This window comes from Gavia stellata, chromosome 23 (assembly GCF_030936135.1).
Source record: "Gavia stellata isolate bGavSte3 chromosome 23, bGavSte3.hap2, whole genome shotgun sequence".
Classification (NCBI taxonomy): Eukaryota; Metazoa; Chordata; class Aves; order Gaviiformes; family Gaviidae; genus Gavia; species Gavia stellata.
In genome coordinates, this window is record NC_082616.1 from 1,718,748 (window position 1) to 1,738,900 (window position 20,153).

At 42.5% G+C, this 20,153-nt stretch overlaps 1 protein-coding gene across 8 annotated transcripts in view; it reads left to right on the forward strand.

Moving 5' to 3' along the window:
- EHBP1 (EH domain binding protein 1) overlaps nucleotides 1-20,153 on the forward strand; it is a 234,136-nt gene that overhangs the window by 79,993 nt on the left and 133,990 nt on the right. For all 8 annotated transcript variants that reach the window (XM_059828420.1, XM_059828424.1, XM_059828421.1 and 5 more), the window contains exons 5-6: nucleotides 10,083-10,264; nucleotides 15,010-15,149. In XM_059828420.1, coding sequence (XP_059684403.1) covers nucleotides 10,083-10,264; nucleotides 15,010-15,149 — 322 coding nt within the window. The remainder of the gene's footprint in view (nucleotides 1-10,082; nucleotides 10,265-15,009; nucleotides 15,150-20,153) is intronic.

Sequence of the window (20,153 nt, forward strand, 5' to 3'; positions counted from 1 at the left end):
CTTATGCTTCTAGTCCTCGCTGTCGAAAAATGATTTAATCTCAGTGGCTTTTGCTTACTAGGGATTTATGCAGTAATGCAGGCAGACTTGCACACAGCTGCACCGTGTGCCTTAGCGGGCCCAGGGGAGATGGTCACGTAACCGGCTGCTATAGCATTCGGAGCCAGGAAAGGACCAGACAGTCCCTACCATGCAACGATCCCAACAGGGGAGCGCAAACGGCTGCGAAAGGGAAGCAGAATACCAGACAATATTAGGGCGGTAGTGACCTCAGCACATTGGGGTCGAGGCATTGCAGGAAAGGATGTGATTATTTTATTTTTGTTGCTGCTAGGTGATACGGGATAGTCAAGTATTCCAGGGCTCCTGAGCGGTAGGACACAAGCTGTATCTGCACACACAAGCAAAGGCGTATTTGTGTACTTTACAGAGCTACGGTAATGCTTGTATAAAGCGTAAGGACAGAGTTTAGCAGGTGCTTGAAGGCATCTGAGAGTGAATTTAAACCTGTCTTTAATGGAAAAAGAGGAACTTGCACAGCATCTCTAGAGGACGCGATCTGAAAGAGCAAGGAGGAAGAAGGCTACGAATGCTAGAGCAAATGCTTCTCGGCATCAGTTACCGATCTCAGCGCGTCCTTCTGTGCGAGGGTCTTCAGGAAGTGGTCCTGTTTTACCGAACAGGGGAAAGCAAGGAAGACTTCTTAAATGGGCACGTAAAGCAGGTACTCAGCCTCGCTAAGGGCGTGGGTATTTCAGGGTTCGATAGTTTTCTGCTATATATTAAAATTATCCAGCTCACCTGTAAACATTTTTCTGTTGCCCTTAGTAAGCATCAAGCCCACTTTAGAAGGGGATACCTGTCTCATACACATGGTTATTAATAAATTGCTTGACTAAAATTTTGGTCCCGCTGCTGTCATCTGTCCAGTAGTTGTCTGAGAAGCTTAATAGTATTTTTGTTAGCAAAACAGGACCTCCAAATATTCTTGGTGGTAGTTTGCATAGTGTAGCTGAATAACCTCAATTTATTAGGTGTCATTTCACTTTCTAAACTTCCTATCTGATGTTAATCTCTGGAGATTTCCAGAGACCGTGAAGGCAAAGGATTAGTCTGTGAGACGAACGGTCTGTTGTTACCCGCAGCAGGTTGCTTGAGCACACCCACAGGTATGATTTTTGGTTGGAAAGAATCATTCACTACGTACCTCAGCCTCTCAGGGTGCTAGTGAAATCTCATGGGGCTGCCCTAAAAGCAGACAGTAGCTGTAGTAGGACCTTGTATTTTCTTTTTGCTTACTGAAAGTATTGTCTCCGCTGGTGCCGAGTAAGGAACGGTGTGTGATGCTTCCAATATAATGATTCCTTAATCTGTATGTGCTATAAAACCCATCATGTTGGTGATTTTGAAGTGGCCTTTTAGCCTAAACCTAAGACATTACCAATATGATAAATAATTTGACCCAATCTGACAAGGACAATGGTCACTTTGTGAGCATCACAAATAAATAAATGAATATATAAAATAAAATCAAGTGTAGCTGTTTCAACACTGACATATTTTTAATTTCCTTCCCAGTCCTCATGTCTAGGGCTCAGACTTTTCTGGTACGTGCAGAATTTTTTAAACATTAAATTCTCCATTCAAATGCATCATAATTCTTAATAATGTTCTGGATACCTTGAACCATTATTTGCTTTTAAACAAGTTTTCAGCGCTGCTCGTGCTGCCTGCATTCGGTCCTCCAAATCTCCCATCCGACTGTCTAAATTATTTTAACTGACATAGTTTCTAATTTACTCTCTCCAGTTGAGAGAGCTCCCTGTAGCTTGTCTATTTTAGCATTTAATTGCTGTATACTCTCACAAATTAAATTCTGTAGTGATCCATTTTGCTCTGCCGGTGAAGCAGTGATCTTTTCATCTAAGCAAGATGGCACTTGCGACTCGGCCGGCGGGGCTGGCATCCAGCGTCGGGAGAGGGGGAACTTCCCATTTCCTCTCCTGCGGCGCGCGCGCTGGCTGTCCGTGGGGTTTGTGCCAGAGGACAGCTTCCCTTCGAAACCACCGCCGTTTAATTCGGAAGCAAAAGGAAAGCGAAATCCTCAAAACTTGCTCCTCTCAATGGGTTTTTTACAGCTAGAAAAATCGCTTTGTCTAATTATTTTATGCCCAAGCGTGCAGCAGAATGCTCCTCTTTAAAATCTGCGTATCTTCGTGGGCTTTTCAGCATTCGCTTCTATAAACCGGGAAAAGGCGGCCTCTAAAAACATTACGCTGCGCGTCTGCCTTTTCTGGGAGAAAGATAGTCAAAGCTCATTGTTTATTTTGACAAAATAACAGTCTCCAATTGGGAAACGCGTTGTCTTCCCCAGTTAGGTCTTTTTTGGATGATGTTTGGGCGGTTGCGTACGCATCACTTCATATACCTCTATTGGAGAGGGACCGTTTAGTGTCTCCATAATCAAGAAGTAGAGCACTTTTTGGTCTCGTTTCTGCTGAACGGAAATACTGTGCTGTGTTTTCTCAGTGTGAGTATCGAAAGGAGGGCAGCTGAGTCTCGGGGATTAAAGAGCGCAGTGCGGCAGGGGTTGAAGGGCTGTGTAGGCAAGCTGCGCTCAACTGTGGAGCGGTAAAATGTATTCTGCTGTTTTCTGTCAAGGGACTCTTTCCCCAGCCCAAACAACCCAGAGGAACGTACCCCGTGAACAAAACCTGACCGCTATTTTGATTCTGTGTGGCTCTAGAAGTGCGAAGCCAGTTTAACAGAAAATACAAAGCTGTTTCTTACTTATTTGCACCTCTTATATTAACCTTGAGGAAGACTTACCAGGCAGTTGGTAATTACAGGGCACAAGGTCATTAAAAATGCATTTTTAAGGAAAGAAGGCTGCATGAAATTTGCATTATTGCATTATTTGGGTCTCCTTTAAGAGTCTGAGTTCAAACCTTTCCTATGGAGGTGTTGAACTTTTGACTTGCTCCATTCGGAAGAGAGTTGGGCACTGTTTGATAGTGTGGCGTGACTGTCATCGGTGATCATCACCTTCCGAGTGAAAATGGGCTGGTGGTTTTGCGGGTGTGGCACAGGTTACCCGGTCTTAGTTCCTTTGTCGGAGTCTTTTAGTCCTATTTGCTGGGAAAGGTCTGCTTTAGTGGAGAAAAATGGGGATGATTCCTAGAAAAGGCTAGTGTGGTTGGGTTGGTGGTTGGACTTGATGATCTTACAGGTCTTTTCCAACCGTAGTGATTCTGTGATCACAGCATTGCTTCACCTTAGTCTCCTTGTAGAAAGAGATCAGACTACGTGGCTCTGCTACGTCAGGCAGATCTTTATGTAAGGGTGGCACTTACTATATAGTAACTTTTGGGATGTCCGGCACCACTCAGAGTCACGAATGTTGAAGAGAATGATGCGTGGTTGCAGTATTGAAAAGGTGGAAATGTGTGTGCTGAGTGAGCCTCATCCCGTAGCTGTGACAGTAAATCAAGCTTCATTGCTTTCATTTGAACTGGCTGCTGTTTGGCCAGCGCTAGCTTTCCCTTCTCTCCCCCTAAATTTGCAATATGATGGTAGTTCGAGGGCTTGTGGAAGTAACTTGAAATGCTGTTGGGGGATAGTGTTGGGGGCTGCTCCTTGAAAACCCATCCATAGCTATTTAAACCCCCGTTTGCAACGCGTGTCTGCGTACGTACTATCGGTCTTCTGGCTTTGGCAGAGCTGAGCGCAAGGTCCTGCCGTGCCGTGAGAGCTCATCCCAGCCTGGCTCTGCACTACTTGCAGCTACGTGGCATCTGATTAACTTGAAAAAGAGCAGGATTTTGTCTCTCTTTGGGGTTGGTTCCAGTTGACTTGCTTGTTGCTGTCGCATATCCCCACTAGCTCCTACACCGTGCGTCCTGATGCCACGTTAAAGGCCCGAAGTTGGTTAGAAACAGCCGCATCAGTAATGGCACCGGCAATTTGCACCTCTACTGGTTTTTTTACTGTTTTAAAAGTCTGTCCAAACATGTACAGCGTGCTTAGAAATTGAGAACGACCTAAAATCATTACTACTAATACCCTTCTATACTAAAAAGGGATGCGACTTCTGTTGATTTACGTAGTATTGCTTGCTCCACATATTTCTTTGTTTGAATTCAGAAATGAAAGTACTCCAGGTTATTAGGAATTAATTATATATTAATAATTATTTATTTCCTATATTCGTTTTTGTTTTGCTAGCTTTGAGCTTTTTTTTTTTTACCTCCAGATTGTTAATATTTTGCCAGATTTCCTGAAGTACCAGGATGCCCAAGTAGCAACCAGCAAGTCGGCGTAGCGCAGAGCCAGGCATAGACCTCATCCTGCTGCCTCCCCAGCTGCGAGCAGCTGATACAGCTTGGTGGAGGGCGGAGATAGGGTTATTTCACCCAAAATACGGTGTATGCTAGAGGCATTTCAGGGACTAAGGGGAGGAGGAGTGTGTTGAGGAGGATGGAGCTGCTTGCGAGAGAAAGGCATAAAAGCGCAGAATACAAAAGCAGAAATTCCCCAACACAGGAGAGTATTCTGGAGAAGTAGTACTATATGTTTACGTGTGGTTTTTACTCTTCTTTAAGTAAATTATAATGATCACTTTCTAAACAATATACTTTGGAAATAATGCCCAGGTTTCTCAGAGCCTTTGATCGACCCAGCACAGCCATTATTCTTTTATGCAAGAAGACAGGCTTCAGTAGTTTCTACCAACACACCAGCTAGTTCTTTTTTAATCATTTATTGGTGACTTCTAAAAGAATTCCTTTTTTTCCGGTATGCTGCTTCTCTTGCTAGAACTATACAGTAGCAAACATGAAACAACAAAAAAAAAGATTGTTAACCGGTATTCCACGTATTTTATGAACCAAACAGTGCCTGTTCTCAAACAGGGTAGTATGTTTGAGCTGGGAGATAACCTAGAGGTATTTGTATTTTAGTGGTATTGTAGGTTATCTTCTATCTTTCTGTGGTATTCGAAATATTATCGTTTATTTTATTTCTATAATGCATTGCCTTTCTTAAAAAGTAAAGGTTTCCACATCACTGTTGTTTTTACAGAATGAACTCCATCTTGATAGTTAAGTGTTGTAGAGCATTTTGTCAGCTCTCTTTATTATCACATGGATCATTTTCCTCTTGTGATTTCAAAATTGACTTTTCCGTGCACCCTTTCACAACGCGTGATGTGGCAACTCTGGCAGTCACATGTATGTGAAATACCTGGAGGGATAATTGAGCCTTACACATTTTAAACTTTGATTATACAGTCAAAATCAGAAAAGTTGAGCAATTGAAGTATTTGCGTTGGGATTCCTGCTTTACCTTCCACAAAACTCCATGTGCTCATATAAGACACAAGTAACACCAGATCAGACTTTTACTATTAAATGGATGTTATATATTTAGTATCTTACCAAAGTGTGCTTCTGTGTGAAATAACTCATTCCAGCCCACTGCTGAAGCTGTTCCTCTATACCCTACTCATAGGTATTTCTCTTGGATTATTTTGCCTCTGCTGATTAAAAATGATTTATTCTTCTGCACAAAAATTTCTCTGTGGTTCTGGGATAACTCCAGATAACTTCGTATTATACGAAGCAGGTAGGATTTTTTGAAGAAAATGTTACAGCCTTTGTAAGAAGCGGTTATTAGCATGTTCTGACATTTAAAAACAAATTTTTAAAAGTTGGTCGTATGTCAGAGTAGGAAACATAATCCATTGTGAAATCAGTCATGGACCTGAGCACCTTGAGAATATCCTTTTCAGGGGCAAAAAAAGACGTTTTCCCCCCTCTACTTGTATAGCTAAACCGATGTAAGGCCAAGCCTATAACGCTTAAAAGGAGAAAACATTGCAACACTTCTCACACACTTAATTTTCTGGGAGAGTAGGAGGATGTACTGAAAACTCGCATCTTAAGGAAAATAGAACTTGAGAGATTAGAGACTGTCTATTTTTGTTTGGTTTTTCTTTTTTGTCCTTTTTTTTAAAAACATGATAAATTGACACATTTGGATTTTTATAGGCACTTAGAGCCTGAAAAGTCAACTTCTGTCTTTGGCCCACAAAAAGATGATGAAATTAATTCCTTTCTCAGGAAGACTGAACTTGATTGCCAAGTATGTCTTATTTGTCAGAGCACCTCAGGATATTTAGTGCTAAGAGAACCTTCTTGCACATGGCTGGCTTCTCCCCTTCGCGCTGGCACACAGCTGCCTTCACTCTTGTCTCCCTCCTCCTCTACACCAGCTAAGCCCAGCAGATTTCACAAGGAATTGCGGATGAAGATCTTCACTGGGAGAACTTCACCTCTTCCTGATTCAGGACTCTTATTCACTCTCTGATCCAGATAACCTGAAGCCGCAAATGACAAGGTGGTCATTTATACAATAAATAGATATCAAGTGAAAGTGTAGTTCCACATCATTCCAAAATTCTTCTGCCTTGATGTCCATGTCCAGCTTTTGGATGCTTGCAAGTTTAATGCTCTGTCCTTTCTCTTCACTTCAGATCCACCGTTGGGTTGGCTTTGCTGCTTTGCTTTGACTTTTTTAGTACAATCACCTTGATAAAGACAACACGCATCTCAGTTATGTTATCAGATAAGATGGTGTGTTTGTAACAAGAGAAAGGAGCTCTGCCCCCAGATACACCTTCTGTATCTCGGAGTCGCTGAAGCCTATTTGTGTTCCCCACGATACCTCTCAGGGATCTCGTGGGAGGTCTCATAGCATAGAGTGTAACAGGGGAGCCAGCCCTGAGAAGGCGTTGGTAGCTACACACGGAAATAATCTAGGTCTTTGCTAAATTGGGGATGTTTACAGCTGCTGGGAAGGGATTTTCATAGTCAAACTGTGAAGAGTACGTCAGAATACGGGCATGGCATGGCTGATCAGAGGTTCATCCGAAAGGCTGCAAGCAAGTACTCATGCGCGTGATTTGTTCCCTACGCCTCTTTCTCACTGGGTATAGACACAGCTGGTCTTTTTTGGGTGTTCTTATTGACGAAGGGGAGTGAGGACATGACAACAGACATGCATCTTCTTCAAAAAGGAAAAAAAACCTCAAACTTTTTTTTTTTTAAAGGAAAACCTAATTGCATGATTTGGGAATAGTGAACAAATGAAGAGTCTTTCCACATACGTGAGTTCCATTGTTGTCATTTCAGTAAGAATACCACTGATACCATAATACGGATTTTAAAACTAGCTAGGATGTCATTGGTTTTTATGAGCCAGCAGTGTGCCCAGGTGGCCAAGAAGGCCAACGGCATCCTGGCCTGTATCAGAAATGGTGTGGCCAGCAGGAGTAGGGAGGTGATGGTGCCCCTGTACTCGGCGCTGGTGAGGCCGCACCTCAAATGCTGTGTTCAGTTTTGGGCCCCTCACTCCAAGAAGGACATTGAGGTGCTGGAGTGTGTCCGGAGAAGGGCGACGGAGCTGGTGAGGGGTCTGGAGCACAAGTCTGCTGAGGAGCGGCTGAGGGAGCTGGGGGTGTTCAGTCTGGAGAAGAGGAGGCTGAGGGGAGACCTCACCGCTCTCTACAACTGCCTGAAAGGGGGTTGTGGTGAGGTGGGTGTCGGTCTCTTCTCCCAAGTGACGAGTGACAGGACAAGAGGAAATGGCCTCAAGTTGTGCCAGGGGAAGGTTCAGGCTGGATATTAGGAAAAATTTCTTTCCTGAGAGAGTGGTGAAGCACTGGAAGAGGCTGCCCAGGGAGGTGGTGGAGTCACCATCACTGGAGGTGTTCAAGGAACATGTGGACGTGGCACTGCGGGACATGGTTTAGTGGGCATGGTGGGGTTGGGTTGGTGGTTGGACTTGATGATCTTACAGGTCTTTTCCAATCTTAGTGATTCTGTGATTGTCTGCGAGCATAAGCTCATCCCAACCAATTCAAAGAAGAGTCAAGTCCAAAATGTGACAAATGTTTCCCAGTCATTATAGCCCATAGGTGGAATGTTTTCCTTTGGCCTGACTGTGGGTAAGGGCATATTCAAGCTAGAATTGTAGAACCATCAAACAGCCCAGGCTGGAAGGGACCTGGAAAGATCATCTGGTCCAACCTTCCATGGGAAAGGGAGCCTTGATGAGATTGTCTAGCACCCTGTCCAGTCTAATCTTGAAAACCTCCTGTGATGGGGAGTCTGCCACATCCCTGGGGAGGTTGTTCCAGTATTTGATTGTTCTCGCTGGAAAAAATTTCTTTCTTACATTGACATGAAACCTATCCCAGTGCAACTTGTACCTGTTGCCCCTTGTCTTCTCCGCGTGGCTCCAAGTTACTTCGTAATTTCTGGTTGCTCCTTTTCTGTTTGGCAGAAAAGCACATGCACCAGAATTGGCAAGTTTTACCATGCCAGTTGTGTGAATATTTGCACACCACGTTATATAGTCCAGTTTTCTCTAAGGATACTTAAAAAAGTAACTAGAAGAGGTTTAAGCACTTTTCTATTCACCTTGACCACCATTTCCACACCATAATGTGAATATTGAAAAATTAGCTTTATGAAACAGGTTGCTGTTAAGACGCAATCTGCTTCCCTACATTTACCTGGAGAACACGCAAAAAAGAAGTGTCATGTCCGTCATGTTGCTTTCTGAACAGGCGCCGCAGTAAATCTTGCATTCGGTATAATGAGTTGTAATGTTTGGTTATTCTAAAGGTACGGTACAATAACAGATTATTGTTGTTCATATCTGTGTAATAATTGAAACTCCCTGATCATACTTTCCATTTTACACATTGTCAGAACCTTGGACCTTAATCTTGCTCTTTGATTGACAGTCGCGGCCGGGGAAAGAGCACTCGTATTGTTTGTGATAGTCGCATCTGTTCAAGTTGATTCAGTCGAGAGTATTTGCATATTCTTAAGTATTTCTTCTGAGGACCTAAATCCTTCTCAAGTGTTTGATGCATTTTTGAAATTCATTCATAAGGTATCTACATGCACTAATAGTTCTGTATAATATTGCTGTGCATAATCTGACAGATAAGGCTAGTTTTTTAAACAAGGTATTCTCTGGGGATGACATATTACATTCTGACTTATTCTACTGGGCGGAAATGTCAAGTACTTCGAAAAAGGATGCTTGAATGTTTTGATTGAATTAGTATTCTTTATTCAACACAAATTGTCAACTGCAGTAAAATGTAGTCTTATTGTGAGAACATTTTTCAAAAGAGTTAACAGCAGGGCTTTTTTGTTTTATTTTTGTTACTGGAGCTTTATTACATATAATCATTCCTTTGCTGCTGATGCTGTTATTAGATGGAACAAGAGACTAGATTCTTAGATGCATTTTAGATGAATTTGTCTGAATTGTTAAACTGGGAGCAACACCTTTATCTTGAAATACAACTTAAGCTTTTGAAATACAACGTAGGCTTTTATCTTTCTCGTTTCTTGCTTTTTATTTTTTTTTCCCTTGCAAAATTTTTATCAATATTTTTGGAAGCATAGTCAACCTTAATTTCAGAAACCTGTCACTCTTAACAGCACACGTACACCATTACTTTGAAAAACATTCAGGCGTTACATTTGAGCATTGAACACGGAGAGCAGTTCGACATATTAACTTGATGGCTTTACACCATTACGTGAAGAAATATATGCGTAGTTGAAACCCATGTCTTCTATAGGTTGGAAGTCCTAGTCCACGTCCTAGGACTAGTCCTAGTCCAGGACTATCCAAATTTGGACCAAATGTAGTCCAGATTGCTATCAGAAGGAATTGCTTAAATGGATGTGTGCTGTGGATGCTACTACAAGCTGAAGCCCTTAAAGACCCAGGATCTCACAGGGAAGGCCACTAATCCCAATGACTAACCTTTATTTTTTCCATTGTGCTAAGCAAGTGTTCGAAGAGTCACCATTAGTGGCTGACCTAGTTTAAGAAATGGGTTTCTGTCTCTAGAAAGGACCATAGCAATCCCTGCTGCCTGTGTACTTGAAAAAAGAATTATGCTGATTCAATAAGTGTATTTTTTGCTTCATGCACACGCAGGTTTTAGTGTAACAGCACCTTTCACGTTAGCTTTGTTTTTCTTTTGCTTTCAGGAATCTCCTTCTGGACGCAGAAAAGCGCTTGCCACCAGCAGCATCAACATGAAGCAGTACGCAAGCCCCATGCCTACACAGACAGACGTCAAGTTAAAATTCAAGCCTTTGTCCAAGAAAGTGGTATCTGCCACACTACAGTTCTCGTTATCTTGTATTTTCCTGAGGGAAGGAAAAGCCACGTAAGTTGTTGGGGTTTTTTTAACCAGATAGCCTGCTTTGTGTTGCTTTTCAAAGAATTCTTTGGATAAAGAGCTCTTTCTGTATAGAATGGCAGAATTTGAGAGTATCCTTTAGCATACCTATCCTTCCTGCCATACTTAGTTTCTTAGCTGAGTAAAAGTCGTTTCTTACTCTGATTTTAGTCTTGTGTTCTTCAGAGACAAACGGCTTGTCCTCAGACATTTTAAATAACAGCAGCTTAAAAACATCTACAGGTTTGAAATCAGCAGGAGCGTACGTTTGTGTGCATGTGTGTGTTCATCCAACAATACCCTTAGCGGGCTGCAAGGGAAAGGTGGGAAGGAGAACTTGGTTCTCTTTCACCTATTTATATTTCACAAAGAATGAAAGAAGGGGAAAGCCAGCTGTAAGGGGAGAGAGGGTGGAGTCGGAAGTAAGATTTTGGGTTGAACACAAGAACTGTGAGAAGAGTTCAGTTGGACACTGATTACCACTGACCTGGTTCTGTCCCTTATTTCAACAGCCTTTGAAGGGCGGAGGATACAGATTATTTTTGCAGATCCTCTAACCTCTCCTGCAATTTCTGTCAGATTCAAGATGTCAGACAATTTCTTGCGGCTGGAGGATGGATCGTTTCTCACCCATCCTGTTTTGCTTTTCCTTTCTGCCTCTAGAACATGGCAATGTGAGAATCATAGAATTATAGAATCATTTAGGTTGGGAAAGACCTTTAAGATTGAGTCCAAGCATTAACCTGACACTGCCAAGTCCTCCATAAACCATGTCCTGCAGTGCCACGTCCACATGTTCCTTGAACACCTCCAGGGATGGTGACTCCACCACCTCCCTGGGCAGCCTCTTCCAGTGCTTCACCACTCTCTCAGGAAAGACATTTTTCCTAATATCCAGCCTGAACCTCCCCTGGCACAACCTGTGGCCATTTCCTCTTGTCCTGTCGCTAGTTACTTGGGAGAAGAGACCAACACCCACCTCACCACAACCCCCTTTCAGGTAGTTGTAGACAGTGATGAGGTCTCCCCTCAGCCTCCTCTTCTCCAGACTGAACACCCCCAGCTCCCTCAGCCGCTCCTCAGCAGACTTGTGCTCCAGACCCCTCACCAGCTCCGTCGCCCTTCTCTGGACACGCTCCAGCACCTCAATGTCCTTCTTGGAGTGAGGGGCCCAAAACTGAACACAGCATTCGAGGTGCGGCCTCACCAGCGCCGAGTACAGGGGCACCATCACCTCCCTACTCCCGCTGGCCACACCATTTCTGATACAAATGGCAGAACGAAAAGGGGTAGATGGGGAAAGTGCTGCTCTAGTGGTTCTTTTACCTCTTTTTAAATTTCTTTCCCCCCACAAAAGGCTAACAGTTTACTTTTGGCTTTCAGTATTCTGAGTGCACCTGTAGACATCGCCCGCTGCAATACGAGCGCCCCAAAACTGTCGCATGAACAGCTTTCCAGGCTGCCGTGTTAAGGCATACATTTTGACACAAAAAGGCTTTTTGTCCGCATGCTTTGAAGGCCACAGATGCATTAATCACTGTTAATTACTATTACTGTTTCCCTTCTCTGATTAACCTGTTGTGAACCACATTTTGACCGACCGTATAAGAATGATATGTTGAAGTATTAAGCTGTGGTTTAACATGGTATTGCAGCTGAAAATGGGAATGAAAAAGTCAGTATCTGATAATTTCTTAATTTTTTTGGAACAACCAGCGTCCATAACTATACAGTAACTAGCTATACTAGGGTTTTCGTGCTTTTTGAGGCCATAATTTGTAAAAGCCGATGCATTTAGGATCACATATACCTTCTTCCCATTGAAATCAATAGGTTTCAGACTGAAGACTCTTAAGTCAGATAGACTGTAAGTTAACAACAAGGCTTTAATATTGCCCTGAATATTGCTGGCCCTAACCTTCCACTGGTAACCTTTTAACAGGTTACCTGAAAAAAAATAAGCTGCTGTTTGTGAAAGCACTGGTTTCCAGTATGTGTAAATAGAGACTGTCCTACTAGTCAAAATAAAAGAGAGAATTTAGGTGTCACATACATGAACATGCCAGAAAAGGTAGCTAGGCCAAGGTTTATTTACATCTCTTACAAACTGTAGTAGTTTTGTAACGTGAGATTCACTTTTATTTTTATTTTATGCACTTCATAAAGAAAACACTGCAGCCTGTTCCTGTGCAGCACCAAAAAAACATCTTATTTCTGAAACTCAGAAAAAAATATTAGGGAGTATGAATACAGAAAGGACAGTGAAAACAAATAGTACTTTGGAGACCTTTTAATTTTTAAACTTTGCATCAACAAGTGACGTACAAGATCCGAGCACTAACTGCTCCCAGCTTTTTCTCTTGAGTGCATAAGAGAGCCTGCCCATCAATGCTGCTTAAGGGCGCTATGTCTTCTCCCCTGTGCTTAAAGAGGTGATTTCACCTATTAGTTATCAAAACAGGAAGATGAAACCTTGAGAATTTTGCCTGAACAGAAAGGTCTTTTTGACTTCTTGATAGTTACTTATTTTGTACTTTTTATTATTATTAGTAGTAGTACTTTTTATATTATAGAAGTACTTAGTTGTCCTATGCAACTGCAGGTTCTGTAGTGCTGATTACTTTGAACGCACAGAGTAGCAAATGATTGCCCCAGACAACTTCTGATTTTAACAGCATGTTACATCACTGAGTTTAATTCTTTGGTTTAAGCGCCTCTGTGTTTCTCTGCAGATTTGAGGCACGATTAGTATGTCATTTTTATTCCTGTAAGTGGTACCTTTAAAATAATTTGTATAGTTTTCTTGGCATTGTTGGGCACAAAATCTATGCATCTGGTTTTATCGTGATCAGCTTCAAAGAAGATGGAATAATTCAGGTTGGAAGGGACCTGTAGAGGTAGCTAGTCCAACCTCCTGCTTCAAGCAGTCAGCTATGGGATGAGACCAGTTTGCTCTGGGCTTTATCCCACCAGGGCTTGAAAACCCCCAAGAATGGAGAGTGCACAACCTCTCTGGGCAACTCATCCCACCACTTCTTGATGCCTGCCCCAACTTTTTTCTCACATTAGATCAGAACCTCTCTGCTTTCAATCTATGTTCGCTGTCCGTCATCCTCCTGCCTTGCACCACTGTCTTCGCGGCAACGTCCTCATAGGTGGTGGCAGGCTGCTGCTAGGTCCTCCCGAATCCGTCTCTTCTCCAGGCTCAACAGATCTGTTTCCCTCAGTCTCTCTTCGTAGGGCCAGTGCTCCAGCCCCCAGCCATCTCAATGGCCCTCTGCTGACCTTGCTCCCGTTTATCACAGAATCACAGAATCCGTAAGGTTGGAAAAGACCTGTAAGATCATCGAGTCCAACCATCAACCAGGAAACACCACCATGCCCATTAAACCATGTCCCACAATGCCTCATCCACACATTCCTTGAACGCCTTCAGGGATGGTGACTCCACCACCTCCCTGGGCAGCCTCTTCCAATGCTTCACCACTCTCTCAGGAAAGACATTTTTCCTAATATCCAGCCTGAACCTCCCGTGGCGCAACTTGAGGCCATTTCCTCTTGTCCTGTCACTTGTCACTTGGGAGAAGAGGCCAACACCCACCTCACCACAACCCCCTTTCAGGTAGTTGTAGAGAGCGATGAGGTCTCCCCTCAGCCTCCTCTTCTCCAGACTGAACACCCCAGCTCCCTCAGCCGCTCCTCAGCAGACTTGTGCTCCAGAACAACACCTTTTCCCGTGCTGGGGGACCCAACAGTGGATGAGGTGCCCTAGATGCAGTCCAACCAGCTCCAAGTAAATGGGGGTCATGACTTCCCTCAGTCTACTGCCTGTGGTTCTGTTCTAAAGCGTCTCAGGATGCTGTTTGCCTCCTTTGGCTGCCGGGGCATGGTGCCGGCTCTCCTTGAGCTTACTCGCCAAGATCCCCAGACTGTTTTCAGCAGAGGCGCTGCCTAGCCAGGCAATCCCCAGTCTGTCTTATTGTAAGGAGCTAAAAAAACCTTGATTAATCCTCTCCATAAACCTATGGAAATGGTTTTAAAAGAGAAGGGGTAAGACTACTGTTGCTTCAAGAATGACACCATGTACTTCAAAAATCTTGGGGGTTTTATGAAACAAATGTAGAACGTGCATTTCTCTGAATCTTTGCCTGCTGTTGTCTTTTCATCAAACATATATTTGAGATGAAAGGTACAGTTATGTGAAATACATATATATATGAGATACAGGCAAATAAGAATTTAAATTGGCCATTGATATGTAATGGTGGTTTATCCTGTGAATGAATTCAGATATTTAGAAAAGGGATTTTAATTTTTGTAACAGTGTCAGGAGTTCTGAATGAATGTAGTGATAGGTGTCACACACAGCATATGGACAGTAGGTCTGGCCAAGCATTTTCACTTCAACCAAAGGAGACCAGGTAAGTGTTTGCTAGCATTTCTGGGCTGCTTTAAGATTTTGAGAAGCAGTCGTTAAATTGACTCTTAATGCACGGCAGGACTGTTTTTATCCTTTAGAAATTTGTTAATAGAAAACATTCCCTTCAGAAATTAATATGCATGAGTGTATTCATTCTGTTCTTTCACTATATTCAAGATCAGATCTGAGATCAGAGACCTCCCTGAAGAAAAGAAAGCGTAAAAATATTTAAAGGATTTTTAATGATGCAGCAGTATCAGATGTGGTATTAGCAGACTGCGTTTTAATGCCTGGTTTGAAATTTGTTATTTAGGGATGAAGACATGCAAAGCCTGGCTAGTTTGATGAGTATGAAACAAGCGGATATTGGAAATCTAGATGATTTTGAGGAAGACAATGAAGAAGATGAAGAAAACAGAGTGAATCAAGAGGAAAAGGCTGCAAAAATTACAGGTTGGTTTTGCCACACAGATGGTAAAATATAGTTCCCTTTGCTAATGCCAGCTGTGTTCCATGGATTTTATCCTTATGCTATATTTGTATTTAATTTTAAAGAATCCAAACCAAAACAAAATTTAGGACAGTTTGATTGAAGAGGGACCCATCCATAACTCAACAAAGTTTAATATTTGTGAATTTAAGAGCATCGATTTGTCTGTATGTCCCCTGTTTTTAGGTGATGCTAAGTAGGTAGTGTTTTAGGGAAGCAAAGAACCAGTGTGAACAGAGAAGTAAAAAGATGGAGGGAAGGGGTCAGTGAGTGAGGAGGCAAGAGGATGAGCTGAAGTGAAATAATGAAGGCATTTTGTGAGAATAACTGCGAAATGAGTTGTGCCGTGGGTAGGTGCTGAGGTTCTGCTCAATAACATGGTAATTCCAGGCAGCATACTTCTGCCTTTTGGTTGGGGGTCTCTCGTGGAAATGAAATCAGGAGTCTGTTAAAGGACTTTAACGGAATTTGATAGTAAGGTTGTTTGAAGTGAGATAGTATAACTACATTTGAATTGCTTACTGATGAAAATGCTTAGTGTGTCCAGGATAGCTGAACTAATCGATGCAAGTCAGCTCAGGATGGGATGATGTTAAATTGCTGGTGGAGATCATTATGTAGTGCTGCTCCAGATGAGTTCTGTAGGAACTCTTAGTGCAAAAGAATCAGGAAAAGACAAATGCACTGCTGGTGCCAGCCTTCAAGCCTGTCAGCGCTCTCTAAAAACGTCTGTTGAAATAATGGGATCCTTCTGTAAGGTGGGGAAGAGCATCCCAAGCAGAGAAGTGAATTCTCAAATCTGTTCTTGAAAATCCTGAGGAACGTTGGTTCGGTGTTATGAAACATTAGTTACATCTCTTCTTTTCGAGCTTTCGTTGCAATCGAAAGGTTCAGCCTGAAGCAGTTATTGCTTAGTTATATTTAGTCTTGTGAAAGGATGCAAATACTTTTTCTCCGTGCTGTACATATTCAATTAAACACTTTGTACCCTGACCAAATCCCTACTTACGCTGTATGTGTCTGGCACAGACCAGATTGGAAAGTCCAGAGTGAAATATTGGAGAGACAGAGATCATGTATTCTTGATCAGGGAGTGGAGAAATACCAGTCTGGTCACACTGAAATCAGTCTGCAAGGTCTTGTCAGATGCGTGTGCGTGTCAGAACACCAAACAAAACCCAACATATTCACCAGGCCACCCGATAATCACAGAGAAGACAAGGGCACATAAAGGAGAGGCTACGTAAAGTCTATATAAACTATTGTGTAGACGTGTTTGATTAAGATAAGCCTAGCTACTGCGCTGAGGACTGCTACGGAAAACCCAGGTGCAGGACAGTAGTTGAAAAACAGCACATCTTGCTCCTCAACTTTATTGTTTTTGCAGCATTCAGCATCTAAACAAGCCAACCAATGATTCCTGAACAAGCGAAAAGCTGATGTGGTTTAGTCTAGTCTGTCCGCTATCCTTTGGCTACGTAGTGAACCTCCCTGGAGTAGGTGGGGAAGGGTGAGCTGTCTGACGTGCAACACAAGGTCCTAGCTCGAGTTCTTTTAGAGGCTTTTCAGCTTTGCCATCTGTCCTTGTAAAGGCCATAATTACCTGTTCTAAGCAAGCATTCCAATACCTGCTTGAAAGGCAGAAGCAATAAATGCTTCTGAACGACGCTGTATCTGCTCATTGTTCAGCCTGTTCTGGATACTGTTTTCTAATGATACAAGATAGGAGGGTTGGGTTGGGTTTTTTGTAGATGCATCATTAAGGGAACCTGAGGGGGGAAAGGTCAGCCTTGGACTTTTTCTACTTGTGTTGGCTACAACAGCCGAGTCGCTTCCTTAGCCTGGCTAACTTTTCCCACGTTAGACAGGGAGAGGGATGAGCGGCATGTTGAAGGAGAATGAGTACACGTAGTTTCCCAAGCAAATGGGAGAACATAAAACATAGGGCAGTAAGTAAACATTAATAAATAAAATGTAAAGGAACTATTTCAACATGTGTTCAAGACTGATTTCATTGGCAGTTGAAGTGACTCCTGTAATAAATATAATGAATGGGAAAAACTAATAAAACACAAGGAGAAGAGCTGAGGAACCAAGGGAGGAAGAGGTAGGAATCGTTGTAGAAAAATAGGAAGAAATATAGAAAGAAGGAAATGGAACAAAACTGATGCCATGAAGTACTCTGTCTAAAATTTCTTGCAAAAATAAAGGTGTTCACAGAATCCCATGAAGTTAATTGAGGAAGTTACCTAACCCTTTTGAAAGCTTGCTGCTCCCAACATTTTCTCATCTGTTGCCGTGTTAGGGTGTTGGCAGCCGAGCGAGCTGGAATGCCTTCACTGACTCAGAGTCCCCTGCGGCAAATCGCTTCACCTCGGTGCGCCTGTTTTCCCAACTGTAAAATGGGGATACTGGCTATAACTACTTCACGGGAACGATGGGAGTATTGCATGGTTAATGTTTGTAAGCGAGCTTTGAAAAAGCAAAGTGCGAATAGTAAAGCAGAAGGGATTATTATCTTCCTTTTGACTCAAGGTCTTCTCACAGAAACGTTGGTTGACTTGATGACTGAAACGTTGTCATTCTCAAGCCACAGCTACAGGAGCTGCTGCAAACCTTTATCGCAGACAGTGTTCCTTTTTGCAGCATACAAAAGTTAATTAATTTTTTTATTGGGCCCAAAGTTACAGTTTTATAGCTGAATAAATACATCCACCACTAGGAGAACACTAAGAGAGACCTGCTGAATGAGGCTCTAGATGGTGCAGGTGAGTTAGGAAATGCTGCTTCTCTTCCTTGATGTGTTGCCTAACTTTGGGTAAGTATCTGTGCCTCTGTTTCTTCAGCTATGAAATAAGTGGTGCAATGCTGACCTACCTCAAAAGCACTGTGGAATTTGGTGTGGTCAACGTGCGAGCTGTTGCCATACAGCTGACCTTGAGATCAGACTGAACCATTTAAAAAAAAATCTCCCTCCATCTCAGACTTTTCCCCTTCCTTCCCAATATTTCTTGTTTAAATTTTTCATGTGTAAAAGCTGTATCTCCACCTAACCGTTCCGTTTTATGTGAACTTGAAAATGATGATTGTAGCCATGAAATAAGTTTCAAGTATTTTGCTTCTACGTTATTAATAGAGATGAATTGGAACCTCCCAGAATTATCCTGTCCTTAATCTTCAGTTGAAGACAAGGCACCCTAGTGTACTTGAAGAAATGTGGCTCATAACTCACAAACTTAGGGTAGTAATAAATACGTTGCTTCTCTTCATGTTTTAATTGCTACTTAGAGCCTCATGCTGAAGTTGATGGTTGCCTCCTGCTCCATCTGCACAGGAGCAGGGTGACTGTCCTGGGGCGACGCATGGACTCAGCAACGTGCCCATGTGCTACCTGTTGCAGGAGGCTGAATCCCAGCGTATTTCAAGAGCAGGCTTCGGGAGAGCGAGATGTGTAACCCTTTCTGGTCATCTGCAAAACCATATCTCCCATGTAAACTTCTGATACCTTTAATCTTTGTCAGTAGCACCAAGCTGCTGAATAAAAAAAAAAAAGAGCAAGAGAGAAGAATGAAAAAAAAACCCCAGTGATTTATATGACATACTTGTAGAACAAGCTAATATACGTTTGTAGATAATGAGATTTATAAAAGATAATATAGGACATAAATCTCCAACCTACCATTTCCACACTCCAAAATATGACATAAACCATTTAATATTGTAATGAGAAACACTGTAGTGCATACAGGTGTTTAGGTTGGCAGATGGGACCAGGTGATTCAGACCACATCAAAGAATTCCCTCTTTTTAAAGCTCTGAACTTAATTTGTTATTTTCTGACAATAAAAAGTGAATTGTAATTGTTTTGGGTTTTTTTTTTTTCACATGCTGGCATAATAAATTGTAAATCATGTCAGCATCTCAGCCTGTTTTAAACTAGTAATTCGTTTGTACTAGCATTTTATAAGGTCAGCTCTGTTTTATTTGAGTACAGCAAGGTATTTTCCATTGTGTATCTTGAGTCTTAAAAATTCCCAGAAGGTAATATTGTATTCTTCAGATCTCTACGGTGTATATATGATTTTATACTGAGAAAGTTAAGAGTTTTGGGGCAGTTTTGGTTATTTTTCAGGACAATAGTCTTGTTTGTTGGAGCTAAAAATAAGGAAGTGAGGATGGTGAAATTAACTCTGTGTAAATAGATATAAATGTAATCCCGTTGAAGCAGATTTTTGCTTTAAGGTCAAGAACAGCGAGGAGGTGCGGTTAGGAGCAATTGCACTGTAGCTTTGACATTGTCAACATGGATTTTGTCCAATAGATATCGGCAGAACAGATATTTCACTTGGTAATTTGCAGATTGGCGTATCTTTGCAAAGGAGTTTCAATTTGGAAAAGAAGTTTTTAACCATATGACTGACACATTTTCAGGCTGTGGACTCTGCTTTTTGGCTTCAGGTTCTTTATGCTGTCTGTGAAGGCATGAAATTAAGAGTTGTGTCAGTGTGTCTGCGGGTGAAGGTGTTGTCCTGTCAAACAGCATGAGACGCCCCTGCTGGGAAGTTCTGGGTGGCTCTGGGCACCAACATGAGTTGGGACAGTCACCATACTACTCAGTTGTCACTTCAGTCCGATATCTTCACAGAATCACAGAGGTTGGAAAAGACCTGTAAGATCATCAAGTCCAACCATCAACCCAACCCCACCATGCCCACTAAACCATGTCCCGCAGTGCCACGTCCACACGTTCCTTGAACACCTCCAGGGATGGTGACTCCACCACCTCCCTGGGCAGCCTCTTCCAGTGCTTCACCACTCTCTCAGGAAAGACATTTTTCCTAATATCCAGCCTGAACCTCCCCTGGTGCAACTTGAGGCCGTTTCCTCTTGTCCTATCACTTGTCACTTGGGAGAAGAGACCAACACCCACCTCACCACAACCCCCTTTCAGGTAATTGTAGAGAGCG